General features: G+C 58.5%; 1 protein-coding gene across 3 annotated transcripts; it reads right to left on the minus strand.

Moving 5' to 3' along the window:
• Window positions 1–27200, minus strand: SLC11A2 (solute carrier family 11 member 2). Of its 3 annotated transcripts, none has more exons than XM_048928489.1 (17): window positions 27118–27200; window positions 22093–22179; window positions 21025–21155; window positions 20170–20295; window positions 18686–18805; window positions 17267–17373; window positions 17101–17171; window positions 16499–16566; window positions 14392–14547; window positions 13132–13290; window positions 12930–13016; window positions 12250–12369; window positions 10374–10523; window positions 8560–8633; window positions 8311–8464; window positions 7862–7915; window positions 1–4455 (listed from the first exon to the last, which is right to left on the minus strand). In XM_048928489.1, the coding sequence occupies exons 1-17, from the start codon at window positions 27161–27163 to the stop codon at window positions 4378–4380; spliced, it is 1788 nt and encodes a 595-aa protein (XP_048784446.1). In that variant the 5' UTR covers window positions 27164–27200; the 3' UTR covers window positions 1–4377. The 3 variants fall into 3 exon arrangements, with proteins under 3 accessions (XP_048784446.1, XP_048784448.1, XP_048784447.1); XM_048928491.1 differs by lacking the exon at window positions 27118–27200 and adding an exon at window positions 26278–26412 and having other exon boundaries at window positions 9–4455; XM_048928490.1 differs by lacking the exon at window positions 1–4455 and having other exon boundaries at window positions 6812–7915; window positions 27118–27199.
• Between the last annotated feature and the right edge of the window lie 424 nt (window positions 27201–27624).

Raw genomic sequence — 27624 nt, forward strand, 5'->3', positions numbered from 1 at the left:
TGTCCCACCACGTCTCTGTGATCGCAGTGAGATCATAGCCATGTGACCGCACGCAGATCTCCAGCTCTTGCTGTTTATTTCCCATACTGCGTGCATTGCTGTATGGACACTTCAGGGAGGCAGCATTCCCCTGCCACACTCCATCCCTTCCAACTCCACCCTCATCACCCATCAAGTTCACTTTTGAACCTCGAACTACTTGAACCTCAGCAGCCCTCATTTTGTCCCCTTCCCCCTTCTTTCCTAGTTTAAAGACCTTTCAGTGAGGCCTGCCAGCTCCTGGGCTAGGATCCTTTTACCCCTTGCAGACAGTTGAGCTCCATCTGCAGCTGTCATGCCAGGAGCTGAGTAAATTGCCCCATGGTCAAAAAACCTGCACCAGCCTCTAAGCCATTTATTGATGAGGAGGGTTTTTTGGATCCTCTGTGTCCTTCCCCGCCACTGAAGGGATAGAAGAGAAGACTACATGCACTCCCGCACCATCCAGTACCCTCCCCAAACCCTTGAAGTCATTCCTGATTGCCCTTAGGCTTCTCTTGGCAGCATCATCACTGCCAACTGAACTACCAATAAGGGGTAGCAGTCAGACGGGCGAATAAGCCCAGGCAGCTTTCGAGAGATGTCCCTGACCCGTGTCCCAGGGAGGCAGCACACTTCCCTCCGGGTGGGGGCAGGTCGACGTCTCGGGCCCTCAGTTCCTTGTAGAAGGGAGTCTCCTACAACGATCACCCTCCTTTCTTTACCAGAAGAGGTGGTCTTCAAGCGTGGAGCTGACCGCCTCTCCTTAGGAAATCTCGATGGCTGTTCCACCACCTCATTCTCAGCCTCCTCGCCCTCCAGTTCCAGGGTTTCAAAATTACTTAGAGGCACCTGGGGAACCAAGGTAGGTCAGGAAGGGGGCTGCCTGCTGAGGTGGGACCTGCTGCCATTTCTCCTCTCCTCTCAAGTCAGCTCTCTCGGTTTGACCACAGCAAGGGAGAGAGTCCACTACAGGCTGGGGGCTGCAATCTCTGCTTGCTTCTCACAGAGTTACACCACCAGTCCATCTCCCTCTCACAGTCTCTAATGGATCTTAACCTCTCCACCTGCTCCCTAAGCTCCACCACAAGGCTGAGCAGCTCGTCCACCTGCTCACACCTCACGCAGGCGGCATCCCTCCCATCATCCCCCGGCAGCAGCATCCATCCCATAGATGGATCTCCACCCCATAGATCCCATTAGCATCCATCCCATAGATGGATCTCCACCCCATAGATCCCATTAGCATCCATCCCATAGATGGATCTCCACCCCATAGATCCCATTAGCATCCATCCCATAGATGGATCTCCACCCCATAGATCCCATTAGCATCCATCCCATAGATGGATCTCCACCCCATAGATCCCATTAGCATCCATCCCATTGGGATCTCCATCCCATAGATCCCTGCCCCATACAATCCCTGCCCCATAGATCCCCACCCCATGGCGCTGAACACGTGGGCACCAAAAGCCGTGCTTGGCAACAGACTTAATGAGAGATTTAACGAGTGCAGCGCTGTAATTAGAGACTGAACACAAGGAACGCTGCATGACCCCAGCATGGTAATTAACCAAGAGTGAAATGAACCAAATGAAGGCCAAACTAATCGGGAAAGGAACGACTGCGTCGACTGGGGACTTGGGGACACACTGGGGACAGGTTGGGGACATGATGATGCTTTGGGGACATGTTGGGGACACATTGAGGACACACAGGGGACACGATGGGAACACATGGGGGACACACTGGGGACATGCTGGGGATCCATCAGGGACACATGGGGGATATGTTGGGGACACAACAGGGACAAGCTGGGGACACGCTGATGATGCACTGGGGACACATTGGGAACACATTAAGGACACACAGGGGACACGTTGGGGACATTCTAGGGATCCATGAGGGACACACTGGGGACAGGTTGGGGATACATTGATTGATTACACTTTGGGGACATGTTGGGAACACACAGAGGATGTGATGGGGGCACATTGGGAACACACTGGGGACACACTGGGGACATGTGGATACACAGAGGATGATGGGGACACACTGGAGACATGGCTGGGGACATGTTGGGGACCCATCAGGAACACATGGTGGACATGCTGGGAACATACTGGGGACACACTGAGGGTATGTTGGGGACATGCTGGGGACACATCACAGAATCACAGAATCACAGAATCACAGAATCACCCGGGTTGGAAGGGACCTCAAGGATCATGTAGTTCCAACCCCCCTGCCTGGCAGGGCCACCAAACATCCACATTCAGATCAGGTTGCCCAGGACCCCGTCCAACCTGGCCTTGAACACGTCCAAGGACGGGGCAATCATCAGGGATACATGGGGGACATGTTGGGGACACACTGGGGACACACTGAGGATATGTTGGGGACACACCAGGGACATGCTGGGGACACACTGATGATGCACTGGGGACACATCGGGGGCACATTGAGGACACACAGGAGACACATTGGGGACATGCTGGGGATCCAGCAGGGACACATTGGGGACATGCTGGGGACACACTGAGGACACACTGGGGAAACAGTGACGGCACACTGGGGACACGGTGAGGATATGTTGGGGACACATTGGGGACGCACTGAGGACACACAGGGGACATGGGAACACAGTGGGGACACACTGGGGACATGTTGGGGACACACGGGGGACACACTGACGATGCGATGGGGACATGTTGGGGACATATGGGGCACGTATTGGGGACACCAGGGCCATGTTAAGGACACATTGAGGACACGATGGGGACTTTTTGGGGACCCATCAGGGACACACTGCAGACACATGGAGGATGTGTTGGGGACACCTCAGGGACACATGGGGACATGCCATCCCAGTGCCACCCCAGTGTTATTCTGGTGCCATCCCTGTTATTCTTGTGCCATTTTGGTCCCATTTTAGTCCCATTTTGCTCCCATTTTGGTGCCATCTCAGTCCCACCCCAATGCCATCCCAGTGCCATTCCTGTGTCATTGTGCTTCCATTTTGGTTCTGTTTTGTTGCCACCCCAGTGCCACCCCAACGTCACCATGGTGCCACCCCAATGCCATCCCTGTATCATCCTGGCACCATTTTGATCCCGTTTTGGTGCCATTCTGGTGCCATCTCAATGCCATCCCAACGTCATCATGGTGCCACCCCAATGCCATCCCAGTTCTGTCCCAACACCATTCTGGTTCCATCCCAGTGCCACCCCAATGCCATCCTGGTGCCATTGTGGTTCCATTCCAATGCTGTCCCGCTGTTATTCTGGTGCCACCCCATTGCCATCCCTGTGTCATCCTGGCACCATTTCGATCCCGTTTTGGTGCCATTCTGGTGCCATCCCAGTTCCATCCCATCACCATTGTGGTGCCACACCAATGCCATCCCTGTGTTATCCTGGCTCCATTTTGGTGCCATCCCAGTGCCACCCCAATGCAATGCTGGTGCCATCCCAATATCATCCCAATGCCACCCCAACGCCATTGTGGTGCCACCCCAGTGCCACCCTGTGTTATTCTAGTTCCACTGTGGTGCCATCCCAGTTCCATCCCAACGTCATCATAGTGCCACTCCAATGCCACCCCAACGCCATTCTGGTTCCATCCCAGTGCCACCCCAGTGTTATTCTGGTCCCAGTTCCATCCCATTGCCATTGCAGTGCCACCCCAGTGCCATCCCTGTATCATTCTGGCACCATTTTGATCGCATTTTGGTGCGATTCTGGTGCCATCCCAATACCACCCCAGTGCCATCCCAGTTCCGTCCCAACATCATTCTGGTTCCATCCCAGTGCTGCCCCTGTGTTATTCTGGCACCACTTTGGTGCCATCCCAGTGCCACCCCAACACAATTCTGGTGCCATCTCAATGTTATCGCAGTGCCACCCCAACGCCATTCGGGTTCCATCCCAGTGCCATCCCTGTGTTACTCTGGTCCGATTTTGATGCCATCCCAGTTCCATCCCAACACCATTCTGGTTCCATTCCAATGCCACCCCAACACAATTCTGGTGCCATCCCAATATCATCCCAATGCCACCTGAACGCCATTGTGGTGCCACCCCAGTGCCATCCCTGTGTTATTCTGGTCCCATTTTGGTGCCATTCTGGTGCCATTCCAATACCATCCCCATGCCATCCCAGTTCCGTCCCAAAGCCATTCTGGTGCCACCCCAATGCCATCCCAACATCATCATGGTGCCACCCCAATGCCATTCTGGTTCCATCCCAGCGCCACCCCTGTGTTATTCTGGTGCCATTTTGGTGCCATCCCAACGCTGTTTGTTTCCATCCCCGTTCCGTGGTGGCGCTGCTCCCATCTCCAGCTCCCATCCCACATCACCGCGTCACCGCCGCCTCCACGCCGATGTTGTTGAGGAGGAAGAGCTCCGGGCGCGCAGCGAAGGCCCAGCAACGCTGTGGGGGGGGGAAGGGGAGACCATCAGCACTGCCCCAAAAAATGGGACCAGAGCAACAGCGGCACCGAGCTGCGCGCCTTGCCCCAAATCCGTGTGTGTGTGTGTGTGTGTGTGTTGTCACACCCAACGTGGCACTGTTGCACCCAACGCAGTGTTGTCACACCCAACGCGTTGCTGTCACACTCAACATGGTGTTGTCACACTCAACATGGTGTTGTCACACCCAATGTCTTGTTGTCACACTCAGTGTGGTGCTGTCACACCCAACGTGGCACTGTTACACCCAGCGCAGTGTTGCTATCACACTCAACATGTTGTCATCACACCCACCATGGTGTTGTCACACCCAATGTGGCACTGTTACCCCTAATGCAGCGTTGTCACACCCAACGTAGCATCATCACAGCCGATGTAACCCTGTCACACCCAACCCGGTGTTGTCACACCCCATGGAGCACCGTTAAACTCAGTGCAGTGTTCTTACACCCAACATGGGGTTGTCACAGCCAACACAACACTGCCACATCCAATGTGTCACACCCAACGCAGTGTTGTCACACCCAATGGAGGTTTGTCCTACCCAGCACAGTGTTGTCACACCCAGCACAGCACTGTTACACCCACTGTGGGGTTTCCACACCCAACACAGCACTGCTGCACCCAACATGGTGCCATTACACTCCATGCGTTGTCAATCCCAGAGCACTGCTGTCACACCCAATGGGTTGCTGCCAACCCCCAATGCAGCACCGTTACACCCAACGTGGGGTTTTCACACCCGACATCGCACTGTTATACCCAATGTAGCACTGTTACACCCAATGTAGCACTGTTACACCCAAAGTAGCACTGTTACACCCAATGCAGTGTTGTTACACCCAATGTAGCACTGTTACACCCAACATGGTGTCATCACACCCAACGCAGCAGTCACACCAACGCAGTGTTGGCGCACCCAATGCAGCACTGCTGCACCCAACACAGTGTCATTACACCTCATGCATTGTTGTCACACCCAACATAGCACTGTCACACCCAATGCAGAGTTGTTACACCCAATGTAGCACTGTTACACCCAGCATGCTGTCACCACACCCCACACAGTGTTGTCACACCTGAGGCACCATTGCTACACGCAGGACTGTCGCACATGGCACAGCGTTGTCACACGCGACGCAGTGCTGTCACACTCAGCACAATGTTGTCACACCCAGTGCAGCACTGCTACACCTGACACAGTGTCACGGCGCCACACCTGACGCAGCCCTGTTGCACCCAGCGGAGGTTTGTCGCACCCAACACAGTGTCGGCGCATCCAACACAGCGCTGTTACACCCAACAGGGCGCCGTTACACCCGACGTTCTGTTGTCACACCCAACATATCATCGTTACACCGCACACGGCGCTGTCACAGTTACACTCAGTGTAGCACTGTTACACCCAACACAGCAGTGCTGCCAAACCTGACACGGCGCCATTGCACCCAGGGCAGTGTTGTCTCACTCCATGTAGCGTTGTTACACCGTTGTTACACCCAGTGTAGGACTGTCACACCCAATGCAGCACTGTTACACCCAACATGTTGCTGTCACCCCCAATACAGCACTGCTGCACCCAACACAGCGCCGTTACACTCAGAGTAGCATTGTCACACCCAGCATGGTGTTCTCCCACCCAACACCCCCAACGCAGTGTTGTCACACCCAATGGAGGTTTGTCCCACCCAGCACGGTGTTGTCATTCCCAGCACAGCACTATTGCACCCACTGTGATGTTTCCACACCCGACACAGCATTGTCACACCCAACGCAGCACTGCTGCACCCAACATGGTGCCATTACACTCCATATGTTGTCAATCCCAGAGCACTGCTGTCACACCCAATGGGTTGCTGCCAACCCCCAATGTAGCACCGTTACACCCAACGTGGGGTTTTCACACCCAACATCGCACTGTCACACCTGACGCAGCGTTGTTACACCCAGCGTAGCACTGTTACACCCAACATGGTGATGTTACACCCCACGTAGTGCTGTCACCCCCAACATATCGTTGTTGCACCCAACATGGTGCCATTACACCCAACGTGGCACTGTTACACCCAACGTAGTGTTGTCACACCCAACACAGTGCCGCTACACCCTATGCAGCGTTGTCACACCCAGCGCAGCACTGTCACACCTGATGTGGTTCTGTCACACCCCACAGTGTTCTCACACCCCATGAGGCACCGTCACCCCCAACCTCACACAGTTACACCCAACGCAGTGCTGTCACACCCCACGCAGTGTGCTCACACCCCATGTAGAATCGTCACACCTGACGCACTGTAATCACACCCAACGTGGCACTGTTAGAGCTGATGGAGCGTTGTTACACCCAACACAGCGTCGTCACACCCGACGCAGTGTTGTCACACCCGATGCAGACTCGTTACACCCAAAGGAGTGTTGTTACAACCGACGCGGTGTTTTCACACCCGACGTAGCACCGTTACACCCGACAGAGCCTCATCAAACCCGATACAGTGCTGTCACACCCGATGGAGCGCTGTTACAGCCAACGCAGTGCTGTCACACCCAACACAGCGTTGGTGCACCTGAGGTAGTGTTGTCACACCTGATGGAGTGTTGTCACACCCGACACAGCATTATTACACCTGATGGAGCACTGTCACACCCGGCGCAGCACTGTCACAGCCCACGTAGCGTTGTCACATTCAACATAGTGTTGTCACACCTGATGCAGCGTTGTCAAACCCGATGGAGTGTCGTCACAGCCCACGTAGTGTTGTCACACCTGATGCAGCGTTGTCACACCCGGCGTAGTGTTGTTGTCACACCCGACGTAGTGTTGTTGTCACACTCGACGTAGTGTTGTTGTTGTCACACTCCATGTAGTGTTGTTGTTGTCACACCCCACGTAGTGTTGTTGTCGTCACACCCAACCTCATGTTGTCACAACCAACGCAGTGTTGTCACCCCGCCACGTTGGCGCCGCACAGCAGTGCCACAGTTCAGTGTCACGCGTTGGTTTGTGTGTGCAAACGTTGTTGGTGGTGCTCAGTGCCCGGGGAGGGCACACACACACACACACACACACACACTCAGGAATGTACACACATGATGACACACACGGAGGGGGAACACACACAGGGATGCACACACACACAGGCGTGCAAACATAGATGGGCACATGGAGGCACGCACACACACAAACAGGGATGTGCACCCATGGGGACACATTGGGATGCACACACACAGGGCTCACACACACACAGCTCACACACAGCTCACACACACACGCAGACCTGTGCTGTCACACTCGCACACGCGCGCTGCGGGCACTACTTGCTGCCGTGCGCAGGGCTGGGCTCGGGCAGCAGGCTGCGCGTGACGCTTACCGTGCTGCCGCAGGACAGTGCCGAGGCCCCCAGCGCGATCAGACACAGCCAGGTCTGCAACGACAGCAGGACAGAGCCTCACATCCCTCCTGCCCCATGTGTGCTCCTTCCTGCCCCACGTGTGCTCCTTCCTGCCCCACGTGCCCCTTCCTGCTCCACATGTGCCCCTTCCTGCCCCATATATCCTCCTTCCTGCCCCACGTGTTGCTCCCTGCCCCACATGTGCTCCTTCCTGCCCCAAATGTGCTCCTTCCTGCCCCCCATGCAGGACCCCCAAGCACAATCATCCTGTGGTTCTCTGACCTTCAAGGACCCTTCCATCCCAACCACCCATGGCTCTTTGACCTTTCAGGACCTTCTCAACCCAACCACCCCACAGCTCTCCAACCTGTCAGGACCGTCCCAACCCAACCACCCCTCAGTTCTACAATCTTGCAGGACCCGCTCACCAGGTACGCGACAAAGGCCAGGTAGACGATGCTGAGGATGGCCGCGCCGACGTAGAGCCCCACGTTGTTCAGCGCCATCACGTAGGCCACCACGAAGTACATGTTGATGCTGCACACCAGCAGGATGACGGCGCCGCCGCCGATCTTCCAGAACCTGCCAGCGGCATGAGCTGAGCACAGAACCCCCCTCCCCTCCAGACCCCTTTTGGGCCCCTCCGGACCCCCCAGCCACCCCCTCATCGTACTCACAGCCCGTTGGCGAAGTCGTTCATGACGCTGGGCAGGCTGGTGAAGGTCAGCACTGGGATGAGGGCAAACGGGAGCTGAGATGGAAGGAGGAAGGGTGAGGAGGGGAGTCCATGCGACCACTGAGGGTGCTGTGATGCAGAGAAAGGGATTTCGCCCCTATGGGAAAAGTGTGGGGCCGTGGAGCGGGGAGGGTTGGGCTGAGGGACGTGGTGACCACAGAGCTCCATCCTGGCACAGGGAGCTGACGCCCACATTGCCAGTGCCCCGTCGTGCTGCCAGCACCCCATGCAGATCCACCACAGTCTCCCCTTCTTTGTGGCTCAGCCATCCCCCCAACCCCATCGCTCAGGGTCAGGATGACAAGTGGATTCCCACCCCCCCGCATGACAGTCACTCCTCTCATCCCATCACTTTGCAGCCGGGTGACAAGCGCACTCCTGTCCCCTGCTCCACGTTACAGCTTCTGCCCCTTCTCCCATCTCAGTGCACTCAGATTTGCTGGTTCCTGTCCCCTCCTTTGCGTTACAGCTGCTCCCCTTCATCTCATCTCAACCCGTGTCTGGCTGACAAGCAGATTCCCACCCCCTCCTCCACGCTACAGCCCTGCAACAGACAGACACATGGAGGCCACTGACACATCACCTTCCAGGACCCTTCCATCCCAACCATCCTATGGCTCTGTGACCTTCCAGGACCCTTCCATCCCAACCACCCCGTGGCTCTGTGACCTTCTAGGACACATCCATCTCAACCATCCCATGGCTCCAGGACCATCCAGGCTCCATGACCTTCCAGGACCCTTCCATCCCAACCATCCTGTGGTTCTGTGATCTTCCAGGACCCTTCCATTCCAACCATCCTATGGCTCTATGATCTGCAAGGACCCTCCAAACCCAACCACCTCATGCTGCTGTGATCTTTCAGGCCCCTTCCAACCCAACCACCCCATCGTTCAACGACCTTTAAAGACACTTCCATCCCAACGATCCCACATCACTCTGTGTCCAGGTGACCAATGGGCTCCTGTCCCCTGCTCTGCACTGCAGCTGGTCCCCATCATCCCATCGCTGTGCATCCAGCTGACGAATGGATTCCTGTCCCCTCTCCCACACTGCATCCATTCCCCCTCATCCCATCACTCCACGTCTGGGTGACAACGCCTTCCGGTCCCCTCCTCCACATCACAGCCATTCCCTTTTGTGTCCCATCACTGCCAGGTGACAAGCAGACCCCTGTCGGCTCCCACAGGGACAGAGCAGAGGCAGCCAATCCCCCCCCCACGCCCCACTGATAGAAGCTGGGATCGGGGCAGCCTTCCCCCATGTGCCCCACTCTGCAGAAAAGAATCCCAAAGGAAGCAATGGGATGTCAGGGGGAAATTTGGATGGCAGGGAAGTTCTGTGCTCATTCAGCACAGAGAAGAGAAGGCTGGGGGTGAGCTGAGTGCAGCCTGCAGTGCCTAAAGGGAGCCTGCAGACAGGAGGGGAGGCAGCTCTGTGCAAGGGGAGATGACAGCAGGACGAGGGGAAATGAAGTTGAGGGAGGGCAGATGGAGGTTGGATGTCAGGGAAGTTGTGTGCTGTGAGAGCGGTGAGGGGCTGAACAGCTGCCCAGAGAGGCTGCGATGCCCCGTCCATCCCTGGAGGTGTTGTAGGTCAGGCTGGATGGGGCCCTGGGCAGCCTGGGCTGCTGTGAAATGGGGAAGTTGGTGGCCCTGCATGGCACAGGGGGGTTGGAGCTCCGTGCTCCTTGAGCTCCCTCCCAACCCAACCGTTCTGTGACTCTGTGGATGCGCTGCAGAGCCCCCGGCCCACCTGCAGGCTCATGAGCACATTGAGGAAGTCGTTCATCCCTGTCAGGTGCTCCACGTCCTGGAAGATGGCCACAAAGAGCGTGGGGGTGATGGCGATGGAGCGCGTCAGCAGCACGCGGGCAAAGCGCGACCAGCGCAGGTTGAGGAAGCCCTGAGGGAGGAGAAGGGTGGTGATGATGGGGGTGATGGGGGGCAAAGGGGGGTGATGGGGGTAAGGGGGTAGAGGAGATGTGGGGAGATGGGGAACGGTGAGCAGAGGGGAGCATGAGGGGAGAAGAGAGCTTGGAGGTAAGGCTGGAGAGCAGAAGAGAGGAGAAGAGGGTGCAGGAAAGGCAGGAGAGGAGTGGAAGAGCAGAAGACAGTAGTGAGATAAAAGAGGAGGAGAACTGAGAGGAGGATGAGAAGATGCAGATAGAGAGAAGAGCAGCAGAAGAGGACACACGTGGGGCGGGTGAAGGAGGAGAAGAGCAGAAGGAGAAAAGAAGGGATACAACCAGGGAGAAGAAGAGGAGAGGATACAGGAAAGGCCAGGGAGCAGAAGAGGGAAAGAAGGGATGCAACCGTTATATAGGAGTAGAGTGGGAGAGGAGGAGAGCTGAGAGGAAGACGAGGAGATACAGAGAGAGAGGAGAGCAGAAGAGCAGCAGAGGAGGACACACGAGGAAGAGGAAAAGAAGGGACACAAGCCAGAGAGAAGAGGAGAGGATACAGGAGAGACCAAGGAGCAGAAGAGGAAAAGAGGATAAAGGAAATACAGAACAGAAGGGGAAGAGGTGATAGGAGGCTGGGGAGATAAAGGTAAGAAAGAGGAGCTGCAGAGCAGAACACAGTAGGGCAAGTGAAGGAGAAAGAAAGGAAATAACCCAGAAAGAGGAGGAGAAAAGGAGAAGAGAGGATACAGGAAAGACAAAAGAGGAGCAGAGTGGAAGAGGAGAGGGAAAGAAAGAAGGGGAGGAGAGCTGAGAGGAAGATGAGGACATACAGAGAGAGGAGAGCAGAAGAGCAGCAGAGGAGGACACACATGGGGCAGGTGAGAGAGGAGAGCAGGAGGGGAAAAGAAGGGATACAACCCAGAGAGGAGAGGAAGAGGAGAGAGGATGCAGGAAAGACCAAGGAGCAGAAGAGAAAAAGAGGATAAAGGAAATAAAGAAGAGGAGGGGAAGAGATGATAGGAAGGTGAGAAGATAAGAAAGAAGAGCAGCAGAGGAGGATGTGTAAGTGAAGGAGGGGAACAGAAAAGGAAAGGAAATGAGCCAGAAAGAGGAGAAGAGAAGAGAGAAGACAGAAGAGGAGGAGGAGAGCAGCGCAGAAAGACGTGTGGGGCAGGTGAAGGAGAAGAGCCGGAGGGGAAAAGAAAGGATGCAGGAATGAGAGAAGAGGAGCAGAATGGAAGATGAGGAGAGAAAAGTAAAACAGAAGAGGAGGAGAGCTGAGAGGAGTGTAAGGAGAAACAGATAGAAGAGCTAAAGAGCAGCAGAAGAGGACAGAATTTGGGCAGATGAAGGAGGAGAAGAGCAGAGGGAGAAAAATAATGTAAATAAGAAAGAAGAGCAGAAGAGGAGAAAAGAGAATGCAGGAAAGAAAGGAGGAGAGTGGAAGAGGAGGAGAGCTGAGAGGAAGATGAGGAGATACAGAGAGAGAGGAGAGCAGAAGAGCAGCAGAGGAGGACACACATGGGGCAGGTGAGGGAGGAGAGCAGGAGGGAAAAGAAGGGATACAACCCAGAGAGGAGAGGAAGAGGAGAGAATGCAGGAATGGCAGAAGAGGAGCAGAGTGGAAAGGAGACGCTCCAGGACAGACAGAGAGAGGAGAAAAAGAGAGGAAAAGGTTCAGAGGGAAAAGCAGAAGTGAAGGGGGAGGAAAGCAGAGGGCAGCACCTCCATGACGAACTGCCCTGAGTACGTCCCGGTCATGGTGGAGCTCTGCCCAGCCGCCAGGATCCCAATGGCCCAAATGTAGAGAGCAGCTGGGCCGAAGTAACAGCCCAGCACTGCGCCCTGCAACAGACAGACAGATGGACGCCACTGACACGTGGCCTTCCAGAACCCTTCCATCCCAACCACCCCATGGTTCTGTGACCTTCCAGGACCTTTCCATTCCAACCATCCTATGGCTCTATGATCTGCAAGGACCTTCAAAATCCAACCACCTCACGGTGCTGTGATCTTTCAGGCCCCTTCCAACCCAACCACCCCATCGTTCAACGACCTTTAAGGACACTTCCATCCCAACGATCCCACAGCTCTTCAATCTTTTAGCACCCATCCAACCCAACCACCCCACACTCCTGTGATCTTCAAAGAGCCTTGCAGCTATCAGAGCTGGGGCTGTGCTATCAGGGCTGGGGGCTGTTATCAGAGCTGGGGGCTGTTATCAGAGCTGGGGGCTGTTATCAGAGCTGGGGGCTGTGCTATCAGAGCTGGGGGCTGTTATCAGAGCTGGGGGCTGTGCTATCAGAGCTGGGGGCTGTTATCAGAGCTGGGGGCTGTGCTATCAGAGCTGGGGGCTGTTATCAGCAGCACAGCCCATTATCAGCAGTGCTATCAGAGCTCCTCACCCCTTTGTAGATGTCCACCTCCAGCGTGGTGTTGTCGCTCGGGAACAGCCCTGTGTGGGCACTGCTGGCGTTGGCACAAACCTCGTGCTGCAATGAGACTCCAAGCGCTGCTGGGGGGCATCGAGAACCCCGCTCTGTCCTCCCAGCTCAGCCCAGTGCCTCCCTCCCCCCCCCAAATCCCCTCCCCCGGCCCCCAACTCACCACATCCATGTTGGTTTTCCCATAGAAAGCCTCGGCGAAGACGGAGACGACGAAGACGTTGATGATGAAGGAGACGAAGAGCGCAATGCACGACTCAGCAAAGAAGTATTTGTTGGCCTCACGCACCTCCCGTGGGTTGGAGCGATTCACCTGGCGGGACTGCAAGGGGGGTGCGACGGGAATGCACCCATGGGTGCACAGAGGGGGAGAGTGCAGGGCGTGGGGGTGCAGGGTCAGGGGGTGCAGGGTGAAGGTGCACAATGAGGGTGCAAAGTGGGGGATGTTGCACACGGGGGGCTACAGAGTGGGGGTGCAAAGTTTGGGGGTGCTGTGTGAGGGTGCAAAGTGGGGGACGCACAGTGTGAGTGCACACAGGGGGGTGCATCGTGGTGGTGCACAGAGTGGGGGGTGCAAAGTGTGGGGGGCACAAAGAGGGGCACACGGTGGGTGCTGTGTGAGGGTGCAAAGTGGGGCAGGGCACAGGGTGGAGGTGCACAGAAGGGTGTTGCAAGTGTGAGGGGGCACAGAGAGGGTTTGCATGGAATGAGGGTGCGCAGAGGAGGGGTGCAAAGTGTGGGGGTGCACAGGGAGGGGGTGCAGAATGAGGGTGCACAGAGTGAGCTGTGAGGGTGCAAAGTGTGAGGGTGCCAAGTGTAAGGGGAGCACAGAGAGGGTGTGCACAGAGTGGGGGTGCACAATGAAGGTGCACAGAGGGGGGTGCAAAGTGTCGGGGTGCAGGGCGTGGGGGTGCAGAATGAGGGTGCAGAGTGAGCTGTGAGGGTGCAAAGTGTGGAGGGGGCACAATGAGGGCGCACAGAGTGAGTGCACAGTGTGTGGGGGGGTGAACAGGGTGGAGGTGCACGGGGGGGTGCAAAGTGTGGGGGTGCACAGAGAGGGTTTGCACGGAATGAGGGTGCACAGAGTGGGGGTGCAGAATGAGGGTGCATGGAGTGAGCTGTGAGGGTGCAAAGTGTGGGGGTGCAAAGTGTGGGGGTGCACAGTGGGTGCTGTGTGAGGGTGCAAAGCGTGGGGGAGCACAATGAGGGCGCACAGAGGGGGGGTGCACAGTGAGCCCTGCCCCCACGCATGAGGTCGCTGCTGGGTGCAGCTGCAGCTTTGCCTGCATGGACCCCAGCACCATGGGGAGATGCTGCACAGCGCTGACCTGCAGAGCTCACGGCTGTGAGCTTCCAACCCTGCTGCAGCATGGCTGCTTATTGCAGGGCTGCTTACTGCAGTGCTGCTTATTGCGGGGCTCACCTTGACCAGGGCGGAGTGCAGGTACATGTTGTGGGGCATGATGACGGCCCCCACGATGCCCACTGCCTGCTCCAGCTGTGGGGTGCCGCAGCCCCGGCACCCGGGGACAAACAGCCCCTGCAGCACCTGCTTCTGGTTCGGCTTCACTGTCACGTACTGAGGGAGAAAATCACAGAATCACAGAATCACCCAGGTTGGAAGGGACCCCAAGGATCATGTAGTTCCAACCCCCCTGCCTAGCAGGGCCACCAAACATACATATTCAGATCAGGTTGCCCAGGACCCCGTCCAGCCTGGCCTTAAACACGTCCAAGGACGGGGCATCCACAACCTCCCTGGGCAGCCCGTTCCATTGCCTAACCACTCTCCTAGTAAAGAACTTCCCCCTAACATCTAACCTAAATCTTCCCTCCCTCAACTTAAAACCATTTCCCCTAGTCCTGCTGTTGTCAGCCCTTTTGAAGAGTTTACTCCCCTCCTGGGTGTAGGTTCCCTTCAGGTATTGATAGGCTGCAATGAGGTCACCCCGCAGCCTTCTCTTCTCCAGGCTGAACAAGCCCAACTCCCTCAACCTGTCCTGATAGGGGAGGTGCTCCAGCCCCCTGATCATCTTAGTCGCCCTCCTCTGGACCCTTTCCAAAATCTCTATGTCTTTCTTGTACTGAGGGCTCCACACCTGGACACAGTACTCCAGGTGGGGCCTCACAAGAGCCGAGTAGAGAGGGACAATCACCTCCCTGTCCCTGCTGGCCACCCCTCTCCTGATGGAGCCCAGGATCCCATTTGCCTTTCGAGCTGCGCACTGCTGGCTCATATTCAGTCTCTCGTCCATCAGGACCCCCAGGTCCTTCTCTGCCGAGCTGCTCTCAAGGACCGCTCCTCCCAGCCTGTACAGGTGCCTGGGGTTCTTCCGGCCCAAATGCAAAACCCTGCACTTTGCCGTGTTGAACCTCATCAGGTTCACCCGAGCCCAGCCCTCCAGCCTGTCGAGGTCCCTCTGAATGGCATCCCTTCCTTCCACCGTATCAACCGCACCACTCAGCTTGGTGTCGTCAGCAAACTTGCTGAGGGTGCACTCGATTCCCTCATCGATGTCATTAATAAAGATGTTAAAGAGCACCGGTCCCAAGACAGACCCTTGGGGGACACCACTTGTTACCGGCCTCCACCTGGACATAGAGCCATTGACCACCACCCTCTGTCTGCGGCCTTTCAACCAATTGCTTATCCATCGGGTCGTCCACCCGTCAAATCCACTTCCCTCCAATTTGGAGATGAGGATGTGGTGGGGGACCATGTCAAAGGCCTTGCTCAGGTCCAGGTAAATGACATCGGTCGCCTTCCCTTCGTCCACCAATGCCGTCACTCCATCATAGAAGGCCACAAGATTAGTTAGGCGTGACCTTCCTTTGGTGAAGCCATGCTGGCTGTCTCGGATCACATGCTCATTCTTTATGTGACCGAGCATGTTGTCCAGGAGGATCTGTTCCATGATCTTCCCAGGCACGGAGGTGAGACTCACCGGCCTGTAGTTCCCCGGGTCCTCCCTGCTCCCCTTCTTGTATATGGGAGTGACGTGACCCTTCCTCCAGTCGTCCGGGACCTCACCTGACAGCCACGACTTCTCAAATATGATGGAGAGCGGCTCGGCAACCACCTCAGCCAGCTCCTTCAGGACCCTGGGATGCACGCCATCCGGCCCCATAGACTTGGATTCATTCAGTCTAAGGAGGCACTCTCGGACTTGCTCTGCCCTTACAGTGGGGAGGGATTTACCTCCTTGGTCCCCACATAGAGGTTTGGGGATGCAGGGTTCAGGGACGTGAAAAAGACTAGAAAAGCAACGCTGTGCTCAGCTCTGTGCTCAGCTCTGTGCTCAGCTCTGTGCTCAGCCCTGTCCCCAGCTCTGTTCCTCGCTCTGTCCCCACCTCTGTGCTCAGCTCTGTGCCCACCCCTTTTCTCAGCCCTGTCCCCAGCCCTGCCCAGCTCCGCACAGCAGATCCCCCTTTGTGATGCAGGGACTCTCCATGCTGTGCTCTCCCATCCCAGCTCGGTTTGGGCTCTGTGGCTGCACAGCACGCCCTGCCCCCCCAGCAGCACCCAGTACCTCATATCCGAAGGTCAGCGCCATGATGGTGATCAGGAAACCAAAGAACGCCTCCAGCTTCCTCAAACCTGCACGGGCAGCACCAGGCTCAGTGTGCTGCTCACTGCTGGACCCACCTCCAGTCCCCAGCATCCACCACAACGCCATGGCACCCACCACCCAACCCCAGCATCTACTTCCAGACCCCAGAATCCACTCCCTGACCCCAGCATCTCCCATCCCCAGACCCCATATTCACTCCCAGACCCCAGTATCCCCCACCAGACCCCAATATCCATTCTCAGACCCCCATCCCCAGACCCCAGTATCCACCCCCAGATCCATCTCCAGACCCCAGTACCCCCCTCACCAGACCCCAACATCCAACACCAGATGCCGGCATCCCCCCCATATCCAAGTATCCACCCCCATACTCCAGTACCCATCCCCAGACCCCATTATCCACCCCCAGACCCCAGTATTCCCCACCAGACCCCAGCATCCACCCCCACGCCCCAGTTTCCACCCTCCGACCCCAGTCTCCACCCCCAGCCCCCAGTATCCACCCCACACCCCACTACCTCCCACCACACCCCAGTATCCCCCCCCCAGCCCCCACTAACCGTATTTATCCAGGAAGAGGAAGACAAAGGTGTCGGCGATGGTGATGAGCACTCCGCCCCACAGTGGGATCCTGAGGGTGGATGTGGGTGTCAACAGAGGTGCCAAACCCCCCAGAATCGGCCCCATTTTCCCCCCCCCACAATGAGGACCCCCCTCATCACTCACTTCCCCACCGACAGCAGGTTGATGGCGATGGCTGAGCCGATGACCTCCTGCATGTCAGAGCCGATGATGGCGAGCTCCACCATCAGCCACAAGATGATCCGAGGCACCTGGGGGGGGACAGGGGGAAAAAACACTGCTGAGGAGGGGCAGAAGGTGGGGGGAGAGGGGTGAGCTGTGCCACAAAGCACTGGGGTGGGGGGATGGTGGAGGGCAGGCTGTGAATGGTGCCACGCAGCACTGGGAAGGGGGAGAAGGAGGGGTGGGCTGGGAGTGAATCCATGCAGCCGTGGGGAGGGGGAGAACATGAGGGATGGGCCATGAGCAGCGCCCTGCAGACCTGGGGAAGGGGAGAAGGGGAGAGGGTCCAGTATGAAATGGGGAGGTTGGTGGCCCTGCGTGTGGCAGGTTGGAGCTTCATGATCCTTGAGGTCCCTTCCAACTCTGGCCACTCTGTGATTCTGTGATTCTGAGAGGGGTGGGCTCTGTGTGGAGCCATGCAGCCTTGGGGGGGAGGAGATGGTGAGGGGTGGGCAGCAGGGGGTGCCCTGCAGCCATGGGAAGGGGGGGGAAGATGAAGGGTGGGCTGTGAGCAGCGTCCTGAAGTCACGGGGAGGAGGAGGAGAGAGGTGAGCTGTTAGAGATGCCATGCAGCCATGGGGGGGAGGAGAAGGTGAGGGGTGGACAGTGGGGGGTGCCATGCAGCCATGGGGAGGGGGGGAAGACGAGGGGTGGGCTGTGAGCGTTGCCATGCAGTCCTGGGGAAGGGGGAACACATGGAGTGGAGCACAGAGCTCCACATGGAGCTCTGTGAGCAGAGCCTTGCAGCCATGGGGAGGGAGAGAAGGAGGGGGGTGGGCTGTGAGTGGTGCCATGCAGCCATGGGGGGAGGAGAAGGTGAGGGGTGGGCAGCGGGGGGGGCCCTGCAGCCATGGGGAGGGGGAGGAAGATGAGGGGTGGGTTAGGTGGGTGAGGGTTAGGGTTAGGGTTAGGGTTAGGGTTAGGGTTAGGGTTAGGGTTAGGGTTAGGGTTAGGGTTAGGGTTAGAGTTAGGTGAGTGGCCATGAAGCCATGGGGAGGGGGAGATGAGGGCTGAGCTGTGAGTGGTGCCATGCAGTCCTGGGGAGGGGGAGCACATGGGGTGGGCTGTGAGCAGAGCCTTGCAGCCATGGGGAGGGGGAGAAAAAGAGGGGTGGGCAGTGAGCAGTGGCATGCAGCCATGAGATGGGAGGCGTGGTGAAGAGCGGGCAGCGAGGGGTGCCCTGTAGCCATGGGGGTGGGGAAGACAAGGGATGGGCTGTGAGCAGCGCCCTGCAGGTCTGGGGAAGGGGAGGAGGGGGGTGGGCTGTGATTGGAGCCCTGCAGCCATACGGAGGGGGACCAGGAGGTCAGAGCAGTGCCCCCCACCCCCCTCCCCACTCACCCTGTGGTACTGGCGATGGCAGACCTCAGCCAGGTGCAGCCCCGTCACCACGCCGAGCCGCGCCGCCAGGCGCTGCAGCAGCAGCCCGATCACCGTGGCCAACAGCAGCACCCAGAGCAGCTGCAGGGACAGGAGGGGGGTGAAGGGCTGAGCGCCGCCCGGGGACCACGGAGCAGAAGTGGCGGAGCTCAGTGCAGCCATGGATCACAGCAGAAACGGCTGAGCTCCTCACAGATCACAGGACGCCCCACCAGCGCAGCTCTGTGCTGCTCCGCACCCCGCATCCTGCCTATCCCAACCCCAACCCCTCCTGTCCCCTTGTCCTGACCCCAAACCCTTCTACCCCAACCATAAACCCTCCTGCCCTGACCCTAAATCTTTCTACCCTGACCCCAAACCTTTCCAAACCGACCCTAAACCTTCCTGCCCTGACCCTCCCCAACCTTAAACCCTTCGTACCCCAACCCTGTGTCCTCCTCTCCCAAGCCTAACCTTTGGATCTTGACCCTAAATCCTCCTGCCCTGTCCCTACCCCTCCTCCTGCCCCAAACTTAAAGCCTTCTTTCTTAACCCCAAATGCTGCCCTGACCCCATACTTTCCTGCCCCATCCCTAACCCCTCCTGCCCTGCCCTTAAATCTCTCCACCCCGACCCCAAATCTTTCAATCCTGATCCTAAACCCTTCTTCCCCAACCCCAAAGTCTTCTACCCTGACCCAAACCTTTCTGCCCTGACCCCAAACCCTCTTACCCTGACCCTAAATCCTCCTGCCCTGACCCCAAATTCTCCTGCCTCATCCCTAGCCCTTTCTGCCCCAACCCTAAATACTCCTGCCCTGACTCTACCTTTTCTGTCCTGACCCCAAAACTTCCTATCCTGTCCCTTCCCTTCTTGCCCAGACCCCAAACCCTTCTACCCTAACCATAAACCTGCCTGCCCTGACCCTAAATCTTTCTACCTTGACCCTAAACCTTTCCAACCTAATCCTAAACCCTCCTGCCCTGCCCTTAAACCCTTCTACCCCGACCCTAAATCTTTCTGCCCCAACCCCAACTCCTCCAGCCCTCACCCCAAACCTTCACCAAGTTTAAACCCTTTTACCCCAACCCCAACTTTTCTGCCCTAACCCTAAACCCTTCTATGCTGACCCTTTTTGATCTCACCCCAAACCTTCCTCCTGACACCCAACCTTTCTGCTCCTATCCCAAACCCTCCACCCCCAGCCCCAAACCTCTCTGCCTCGACCCAAGCCCTCCTCCCCTGACCCCAAACCTTTCTGTCCTCACCCCAAACCTCTCTGCCTTGACCCCAAACCCTCCTCGACTTCAAACCTTTCTGCACCAACCTCAAACCTTTCTGCCCTGATCCCAAACCCTCCTCCCCTGACCCCAAACCCTCCACCCCTGACCCCAACCCCTCCTCCCCTTACCAAAGTCCTCCTGCCCCCTCTCCAGCCCCCCTCCACGCCCTCCCCCCATTCAGACCTTGAACCCCGCCACAGCTCCGGACTGCAGGTCGGACTCGATGTTGCCGGGGTCGAGGTAAGCGATGCTCATCAGGAAGCCCGGCCCGGTGAATGCCCACAGCTTTCGGAAACTGAAGCACGAGTGCTGTGCAACGAGGGGTGGCCCTCAGCCCCAGGGGCACCACAGACCCCCAGGGGCACCACGGAGCCCTGTGAGCACTGTAGACCCCCAGGACTACTGCAGACCCCCTGGAAGCAGCACAGACCCCCAGGAGCACCATGGATCTGAATGAACAGCATGGACCCCCAGGAGCCCTGCTGACCCCCAGGAGCAATGAGGACCCCCAGGAGCACAGAACCATGGACCCCCAGGAACAGCACAGACCCCTGAGAGCACCAGAGATCTCTAGGAGCTCTGTGGAGCCCTGGGAAGCGCACAGACCCCTGAGAGCAGCGCAGACCTCAGGGAGCACCATGGACCCCCAGGAGCAGCACAGACCCCCAGGAACAGCGCACACCTCTGGGGAGCCACCCCGGACCCTCAGGGTGGGGGTCCCTGCACCCTGGGAGCAGCACAGACCCCCAGGAGCAGCACAGAGCCCTGGAAGCAGTGCAGACCCTCAGGAGCACCATGGACCCAAAGGAACAGCATGGACCCCCAGGAGTACTGTAGACCCCCAGGAGCAATGAGGACCCCCAGAAACACTGTGGACCCCCGGGAGCAGTGAAGACCCCCACAAGCACCAGGGACCCTGGGAGCAGCACAGACATCCAAGAGGAGCTCAGACCCCCAGGAGCAGCGCAGATCAGACCCCCAGGAGCAGCACGGACCCCACCCTGGGTGTTGGGGGGGTTTGGGGGGCCGCGCACCCACCGTCTCATCCTCGGGGATGGGGATTTTGCTGTCGAAGTAAGTGGTGAAGGGTTCATCCTCCTCCCCCTGCAGCGGCTGCAGCGCGTTCCTGCTGCCCGACACGGAGCCGATGCTCTCGGCGGGGCCGTCCTCTGCGGGGGGGGGGGGGGCACAGAGAGGACGGGCGGAGTGAGGGCGGCACGGAGAGCGGTGGTGGGGCGGATCGGGACCCCTAAAACCCCCCTCAACTCCCCCCCCACCACCACCACCACTCACTGCTCTCCGCCATCGCGCTGTGAGCGGCGGAGCGGCACGGAGCGCTTTGCCATTCCGCTCTTGCATCATCGCAGCGGCAGCGCTCCGCCCGCTCCAAACCTCTTCCCTCCACCCCCCCCCCACCTCCATCCACCGCCCAGAGATTTGCACAACGGGGTCACAGAGGAGCCGGTCCGGCTGGTCCGGCAGGGATGGGTGGGCTGCGCTCCCCCCCCGTGACTTGTGGTGCAGAGAAAAATAGGGCAGAGCTGTGGGGCAGAGATGTGGGACAGACACGGGACAGAGACATGAGGCAGAGAGAAACAGGGCAGAGCTGTGGGACAGATATATGGAGCAGAAACGTGGGGCAGAGCTGTGGAGCAGACTTGGGGTAGAGAGAGACATGGGGCAGAGACATGGGGCAGAGATGTGGGGCAAAGAGAGCTGTGGGGCAGAGAGAAACAGGGCAGAGCTGTGGGACAGATATGTGGGGCAGAGCTGTGGGGCAGAGATATGGGGCAGAGATGGGACAGAGACGTGAGGCAGATAGAAACAGGGCAGAGCTGTGGGACAGATATATGGAGCAGAAACGTGGGGCAGAGCTGTGGGGCAGACGTGGGGTAGAGAGAGACATGGGGCAGAGACATGGGCAGAGATGTGGGGCAAAGAGAGCTGTGGGGCAGAACTGTAGGGCAGAGAAAACAGGGCAGAACTGTGGGGCAGAGCTGTGGGGCAGATACATGGGGCAGAGACGTGGGGCAGAGCTGTGTGCAGTACTGTGGGGCAGAGCCCCATTTCTCCCCCCTGGACGATCTCAGGCTGAGCTCCACTCACCGCCGGATGCTCTGAGGTTGCTGTAGGGCGGCCCCATGGCTGAGCGCTGCTCTGGGCCCGGGACGGGCTCTAAAGGGGTTCCGTTGGCTGCAGTGAGAGGGGGAAGATCGGTTATGGGGCAGCGGGGGGAGGAGGGGGGTTATGGGGCAGTGAGGGGCGGGGAGCAGCACCTGGCTGTGGCACGAGGTTGTGAAAGCAGGGCTGCAATTTGCTGCCGTGCAAAACACCGCACCCTTATGGGGCACGTGGGGCTGTGCCAGGAGGGCAGCGCCGCAGCGGGAGACCAACGCTGCCAACAACAGCACGACCAACACCGCCAACACAGCGACCAACACTGCAACCAACACTGCCAACATCACTGCGACCAACACTGCAACCAACGCTGCCAACACCGCCAACAACAACACCAACACCACGACCAACACTGCAACCAACACTGCCAACAACACCGCGACCAACACTGCAACCAACGCTGCCAACACTGCAACCAACACCGCCAACACCACAACCAACACTGCAACCAACGCTGCCAACACCGCCAACAACAACACCAACACCATGACCAACACTGCAACCAACACCGCCAACACCACAACCAACACTGCAACCAACACTGCCAACAACACCGCGACCAACACTGCAACCAACACTGCCAACAACACCGCGACCAACACTGCAACCAACACTGCAACCAACACTGCAACCAACACCGCCAACACCACATCCAACACCTCCACCAACACAACCAACGCTGCCAACAACACTGTGACCAACGCTGTGAACAACGCCTCCACCAACACCTCAACCAACACTGTGACCAACACTGCAACCAACACATCCAGCAGCTCCACCAACACCACCACCAACACCACATCCAGCATCTCCATCAACACCGTAACCAACACCACCAACACCAACACCAACACTGCCACCATGCTGTGACCAACGCTGTGGCCAACACTGCAACCAACACATCCAGCACCTCCATCAACACTGCGACCAACGCTGTGACCAACACCGCATCCAACACTACAACCAACACTACAACCAACACCTCCACCACCGCCGCCGCCATCCACCCCCAGCACAGCAGCCCACAGCAGCGGCGTCCCCACAGCCCACGTTAAAAACCGATGGCAAAACCTCCACTGGTAATTAACGCCATCTCCACCGGTAATTAACAAACCCAGAGATCGGAACCAATTAAGAGGTGCGTGAAGACGACTCCCAGGCTGCTCAGGGCAGGAAGGCAGGATGGCACCGCCGCCCATCAGTGCAAACACAGCGCTGACCTCGGGCGGGATGAAGTGCACTGGGAGCGCCACTGATTGCGGCTCAGCAAACAGCCCTGGGGCCTTGGCTGCGCCATGGAATGCAGCTGGGATGCCAGCGGCCACCGCAGCCCCAACCTGCGGGCACAGAGCCGCCCGGTGCCCCCCATTGTCCCCACTGCTTCCCTGTTTCCCCCATTGCCCCCCAATGCTTCTCATTACCTCCCATTGCCTCTCATTGTCTCCCAGTGCCCCCGTTGCCCTCCAGTGCTTTCCAGTGCCCCCCATTGCCCTCCAGTGCTTCCCATTGCCTCCATTGCCCCCCAGTACTTCCCATTACCCCCCAATGGCTCCATTGCCCCCCAGTACTTCCCATTACTCCCCAATGGCTCCATTGCCCCCCAGTGCTTCCCATTGCCCCCCACAGTGCACCCCACAGTGCCTTTCATTGTCTCCCAGTGCCTCCCATTGCCCCCCAATGCTTCTCATTACCTCCCATTGCCTCTCATTGTCTCCCAGTGCCCCCATTGCCCCCCAGTGCTTTCCAGTGCCTCCCTTTGCCCCCCAGTGCTTCCCATTGTCCCCCAGTGCCTCCCATTGCCTCTCATTGTCCTCCATTGCCCCCCAGTGCCTCCCAGTGCTTCCCACTGCTTCCCAGTGCTTCCCATTGCCCCCCACAGTGTCCCCCCATTGCCTCTCATTGTCTCCCATTGCCTCTCATTGTCTCCCAGTGCCTCCCATTGCCCCCCAGTGCTTCTCATTACCTCCCATTGCCTCTCATTGTCTCCCAGTGCCCCCATTGCCCCCCATTGCCCCCCAGTGCTTTCCAGTGCCCCCCATTGCCCTCCAGTGCTTCCCATTGCCTCCCATTGCCCCCCAGTGCTTCCCATTGCCTCCCATTGCTTCCCAGTGCCCTCCAGTGCTTCCAAGTGCCTCCCATTGCCCCCTACTGCTTCTCATTGCCTCTCATTGCCCCCCAGTGCCTCCCAGTGTCCCAAAGTGCTTCCCAGTGCTCCCCAATGCCCCCAGTGACTCTCATTGCTTCCCGGTGTTCTCCAGTACCTCCCAGTGCTCCCAGTGTTTCCCATTGCTTTCCAATGCCTCCCATTGGCCCTCAATGCTTCCCAGTGCCCTCCAGTGCCTTCCCAGTACCTCCCAGTGTCCCCACTGCTTCCCAGTGCCCCCCAGTGTCTCCCAGTGCCTCCCACTGCTTCCCAGTGTCTCCGGCTGCGTTCTATGCAGTGTCCCCCCAGGGAACCATTGGCCATCGTGGTCATCAGATCACACTGCTGCCTCAGTCAACCTCTGGTCAACTCTTGGTCACCCTGTTGGTCACCCTGTCGACCACCACTGGCTTTCATGGCCATCAGGGCACACTGCTGCCTCACAGTCAACTTCTGTTCACCCCTTGGTCACCCTGTTGGTCAACCCTTGGTCAACCCATCGGCCACCACTGGCCCTTGTGGCTACCAGGACACATTGCTGCCTCCTGGTCACCTTGTTGTTCAACCTGTGGACCACCACTGGCCTTTGTGACCATCAGGACACACTGCTGCCTCACGGTCAAGTTCTGTTCACCCCTTGGTCACCCTGTTGGTCAACCCCTGGTCAACCCATTGGCCACCACCAGCCCTTGTGACCACCAAAGCACACTTCTGTCTCACAGTCCCCCTGTTGGCCACCAGGACCCCCACGCCCTCCTCCCCACAGCTCCTTTCCCACAGCTCAGCCCCTGATCCTCACATTCCCTGTGTTTCCTGATGGCTCTCAGCCCCACGGGCCACTTGTCAGTGTCACCACCCATCACGAGTGCTCCAGGCCCGGGGGGAGGAACACTGGGAGGGAGCCCAGTGAGAACAATTCCAGGCATTGATGCAGCAGGGCTGCGTGCTGGGCTTTGATGTCAGCACTTCCTTCCTGCCCCTGGCGCGGCCAGCTCTCCTGGCACAGCCCAAAATGCTGAGCATGGGGAGAATGCTGGGGGGCTGCAGGGTGTGCCGTGGTGACAGGGGGTCGTGGTGGTGTTGGGGTGGCAGGGACACTATGGTCACGGTGACACTGGGGTCACGTTAACATTGGGGTCATGGTGACGTTGGGGTGGCAGGGACACTGTGGTCATGGTGACATCAGGATCACGGTGACACTGGGATCACGTTAACAATGGGGTCATGGTGATATAGGGGTCATGGTGAAATTGGGGTCGTGGTGACATTGGGCTCACAGTAGCATTGGGGTCCTGGTGACATCAGGGCCACGGTGACATCGGGGTCACAGTGATGTCTGTGTCGCAGTGGCACTGAGGTCACGGTGACATTGGGATCAGTGATTTTGGGGTCACGGTGCCATCAAGGTCACAGTGACATCAAGGTCACAGATACATGGGGGTCACAGAGACATCGGGGCTGTGGGTGACATCGGGGTCATGGCTACATTGGGGTCACAGCTATATCGGGGTCGTGGTGCCATTGGGGTCAGGGTGCTATTGGGGTCACAGTGACATCAGGGTTGTGGCTGACATTGGGGTCACGGCTATAGAGGGGTCAGGGTGCCATTGGGGTCGTGGTGCCAATTGGGGTCGCAGAGACGTCGGGGCTGTGGGTGACACCGGGGTCACGGATACATCGGGGTGGCGGCTCTGTAGGGGTGGCGGAGCCGCTGGGGTGGCGGTCGGGCAGGGAGTGCAGGGCGTCTGAGGGCAGCGGCTTCCTTCTGTCCCCACACGGAGAACACCGAGTCCCGCGGCACCGCACGCAGCCCCGGAGCCCCCGGGACCCCCCGCCCTCTTAACGACCCCCCGCGGAGCCCCCCGCCCCTCCACAACATCCTCACGGACCCCCGGTGCCGCCCCCTCTCAACCCCCGCCACCCCACAGCCCTTCGGGAACCCCCCGCTGTCCCCCCCCATGTCCGCTCACCGCCGCCCCCGCTCCCGCCCAACGCCGCCGCCGCCACATTCTCCGCGCCGGCCCGACTGCGCTCGGAAACGCTCGGAGCACTTCGGATACCGGAACTCCATTAGGGAGCGCTCGGCAGCGCTCGGGTCCTTTCGGACCCGCTCGGGTTCACTCAGCGCCGCTAGGCTCGGGAGCGCTCGGATCCGTTCGGAGCCGTTCGGCTCGAGATCGCTCAAGTCCCTTCGGCGCCGCTCGGTTCGGGAGAGTTCGGCACATCTCGGCTCGGGACCGTTCGGGTCCGTTCGGCACCACTCGGCTCGGAGCCGCTCGGGTCCGTTCGGACCCACTCGGGTTCACTTAGCGCCTCTCGGCTCGAGAGCGCTCGGCACCTCTCGGCTCGGGACCGTTCGGGTCCGTTCGGCGCCGCTCGGCTCGGTAGAGCTCGGGTCCATTCAGACCCACTCGGGTTCACTCGGGCTCGCTCGGTTCGGGAGCGCCCAGCACTTCTCGGCCCGGGACCGCTCGAGTCCGTTCGGCGCCGCTCGGCTCGGGACCGCTCGGGAGTTCGCCCGGAGCAGCGTCTGGCCGCCGCGCAGCGCGGTTCTATTGGGGCAAAATGCCTTTTTTGGGGGTTCTTCTACAATTCCGGCCCTTTTCCACCAAGAAAACATTGGTTTTCCGTCACCTCAGCGCCTCCCGCTGAACTGTGGCTGACACTTCCTGAGAGCTCACACCGGAGAACTCCGCCACCCCCAGAAAAAAAAAAAAAAAAAAAAAGAGCCGAAGAGCATCCTCCCAAAAATGCCCAAATCCCACAAAACTGTTCCCCCAAACGCCCAGCCGGCAGCACGGGGCCCTCACCCATCTCCGGGGCGCTGCGGGGCTCCGTGCTCTGCTCCCCAGCCATGGTGCTCCGCGTCCCCGCTGTCCCCACCGCCCTATAAGTGCTGTCCCCACCCGTGGGCAGAGTCCCCAGTGGAGCACAGGGCCACCTGCTGCCCCCCGAACGGCTTTGATGTGCGTCCCGATGGCTCCCGGCCCCTTATCGCCGCTGTCCTCATTAACAGTGCAGCCGCAATTAGTGCAGGGTCTGGACTCTGCTCCTCCACACTGTTACCCGATTACCCCAAACGGGCACTGCTGCACGCGGCGCTGATAATGCCTTATCGGGATCAATGGGGCGGCTATCGGTGACCCGAACCCCACAGCTGCGGGGCTGATAACCCCCGGCTCCGGGACAGGCCGAAAGGCCGCGGTGCCGTTTGATAAAGGAGAGTTGAACGCGCGCCTGCAGGCGGTGGACACGTATGGGGAGCGGAGTGCGTGACTGTCCCCATGTGCTGGACTGGGTTGGCATCGGGTGGGGAG

Source organism: Lagopus muta, chromosome 28 (genome assembly GCF_023343835.1).
Source record: "Lagopus muta isolate bLagMut1 chromosome 28, bLagMut1 primary, whole genome shotgun sequence".
NCBI lineage: Eukaryota > Metazoa > Chordata > Aves > Galliformes > Phasianidae > Lagopus > Lagopus muta.

Bases quoted from the DNA above. Each gene is read 5' to 3' on its own strand.
- SLC11A2 (XM_048928489.1), bottom strand. From the start codon at position 27,163: ATGGCTGGGGAGCAGAGCACGGAGCCCCGCAGCGCCCCGGAGATGG. The intron at 17,374-18,685 runs GTGAGTGGGGAG...GTCCCCCCCCAG, and splicing joins GCCATCGCCAGTACCACAGG to GTGCCTCGGATCATCTTGTG. The intron at 17,172-17,266 runs GTGAGTGATGAG...ATCCACCCTCAG, and splicing joins AACCTGCTGTCGGTGGGGAA to GATCCCACTGTGGGGCGGAG.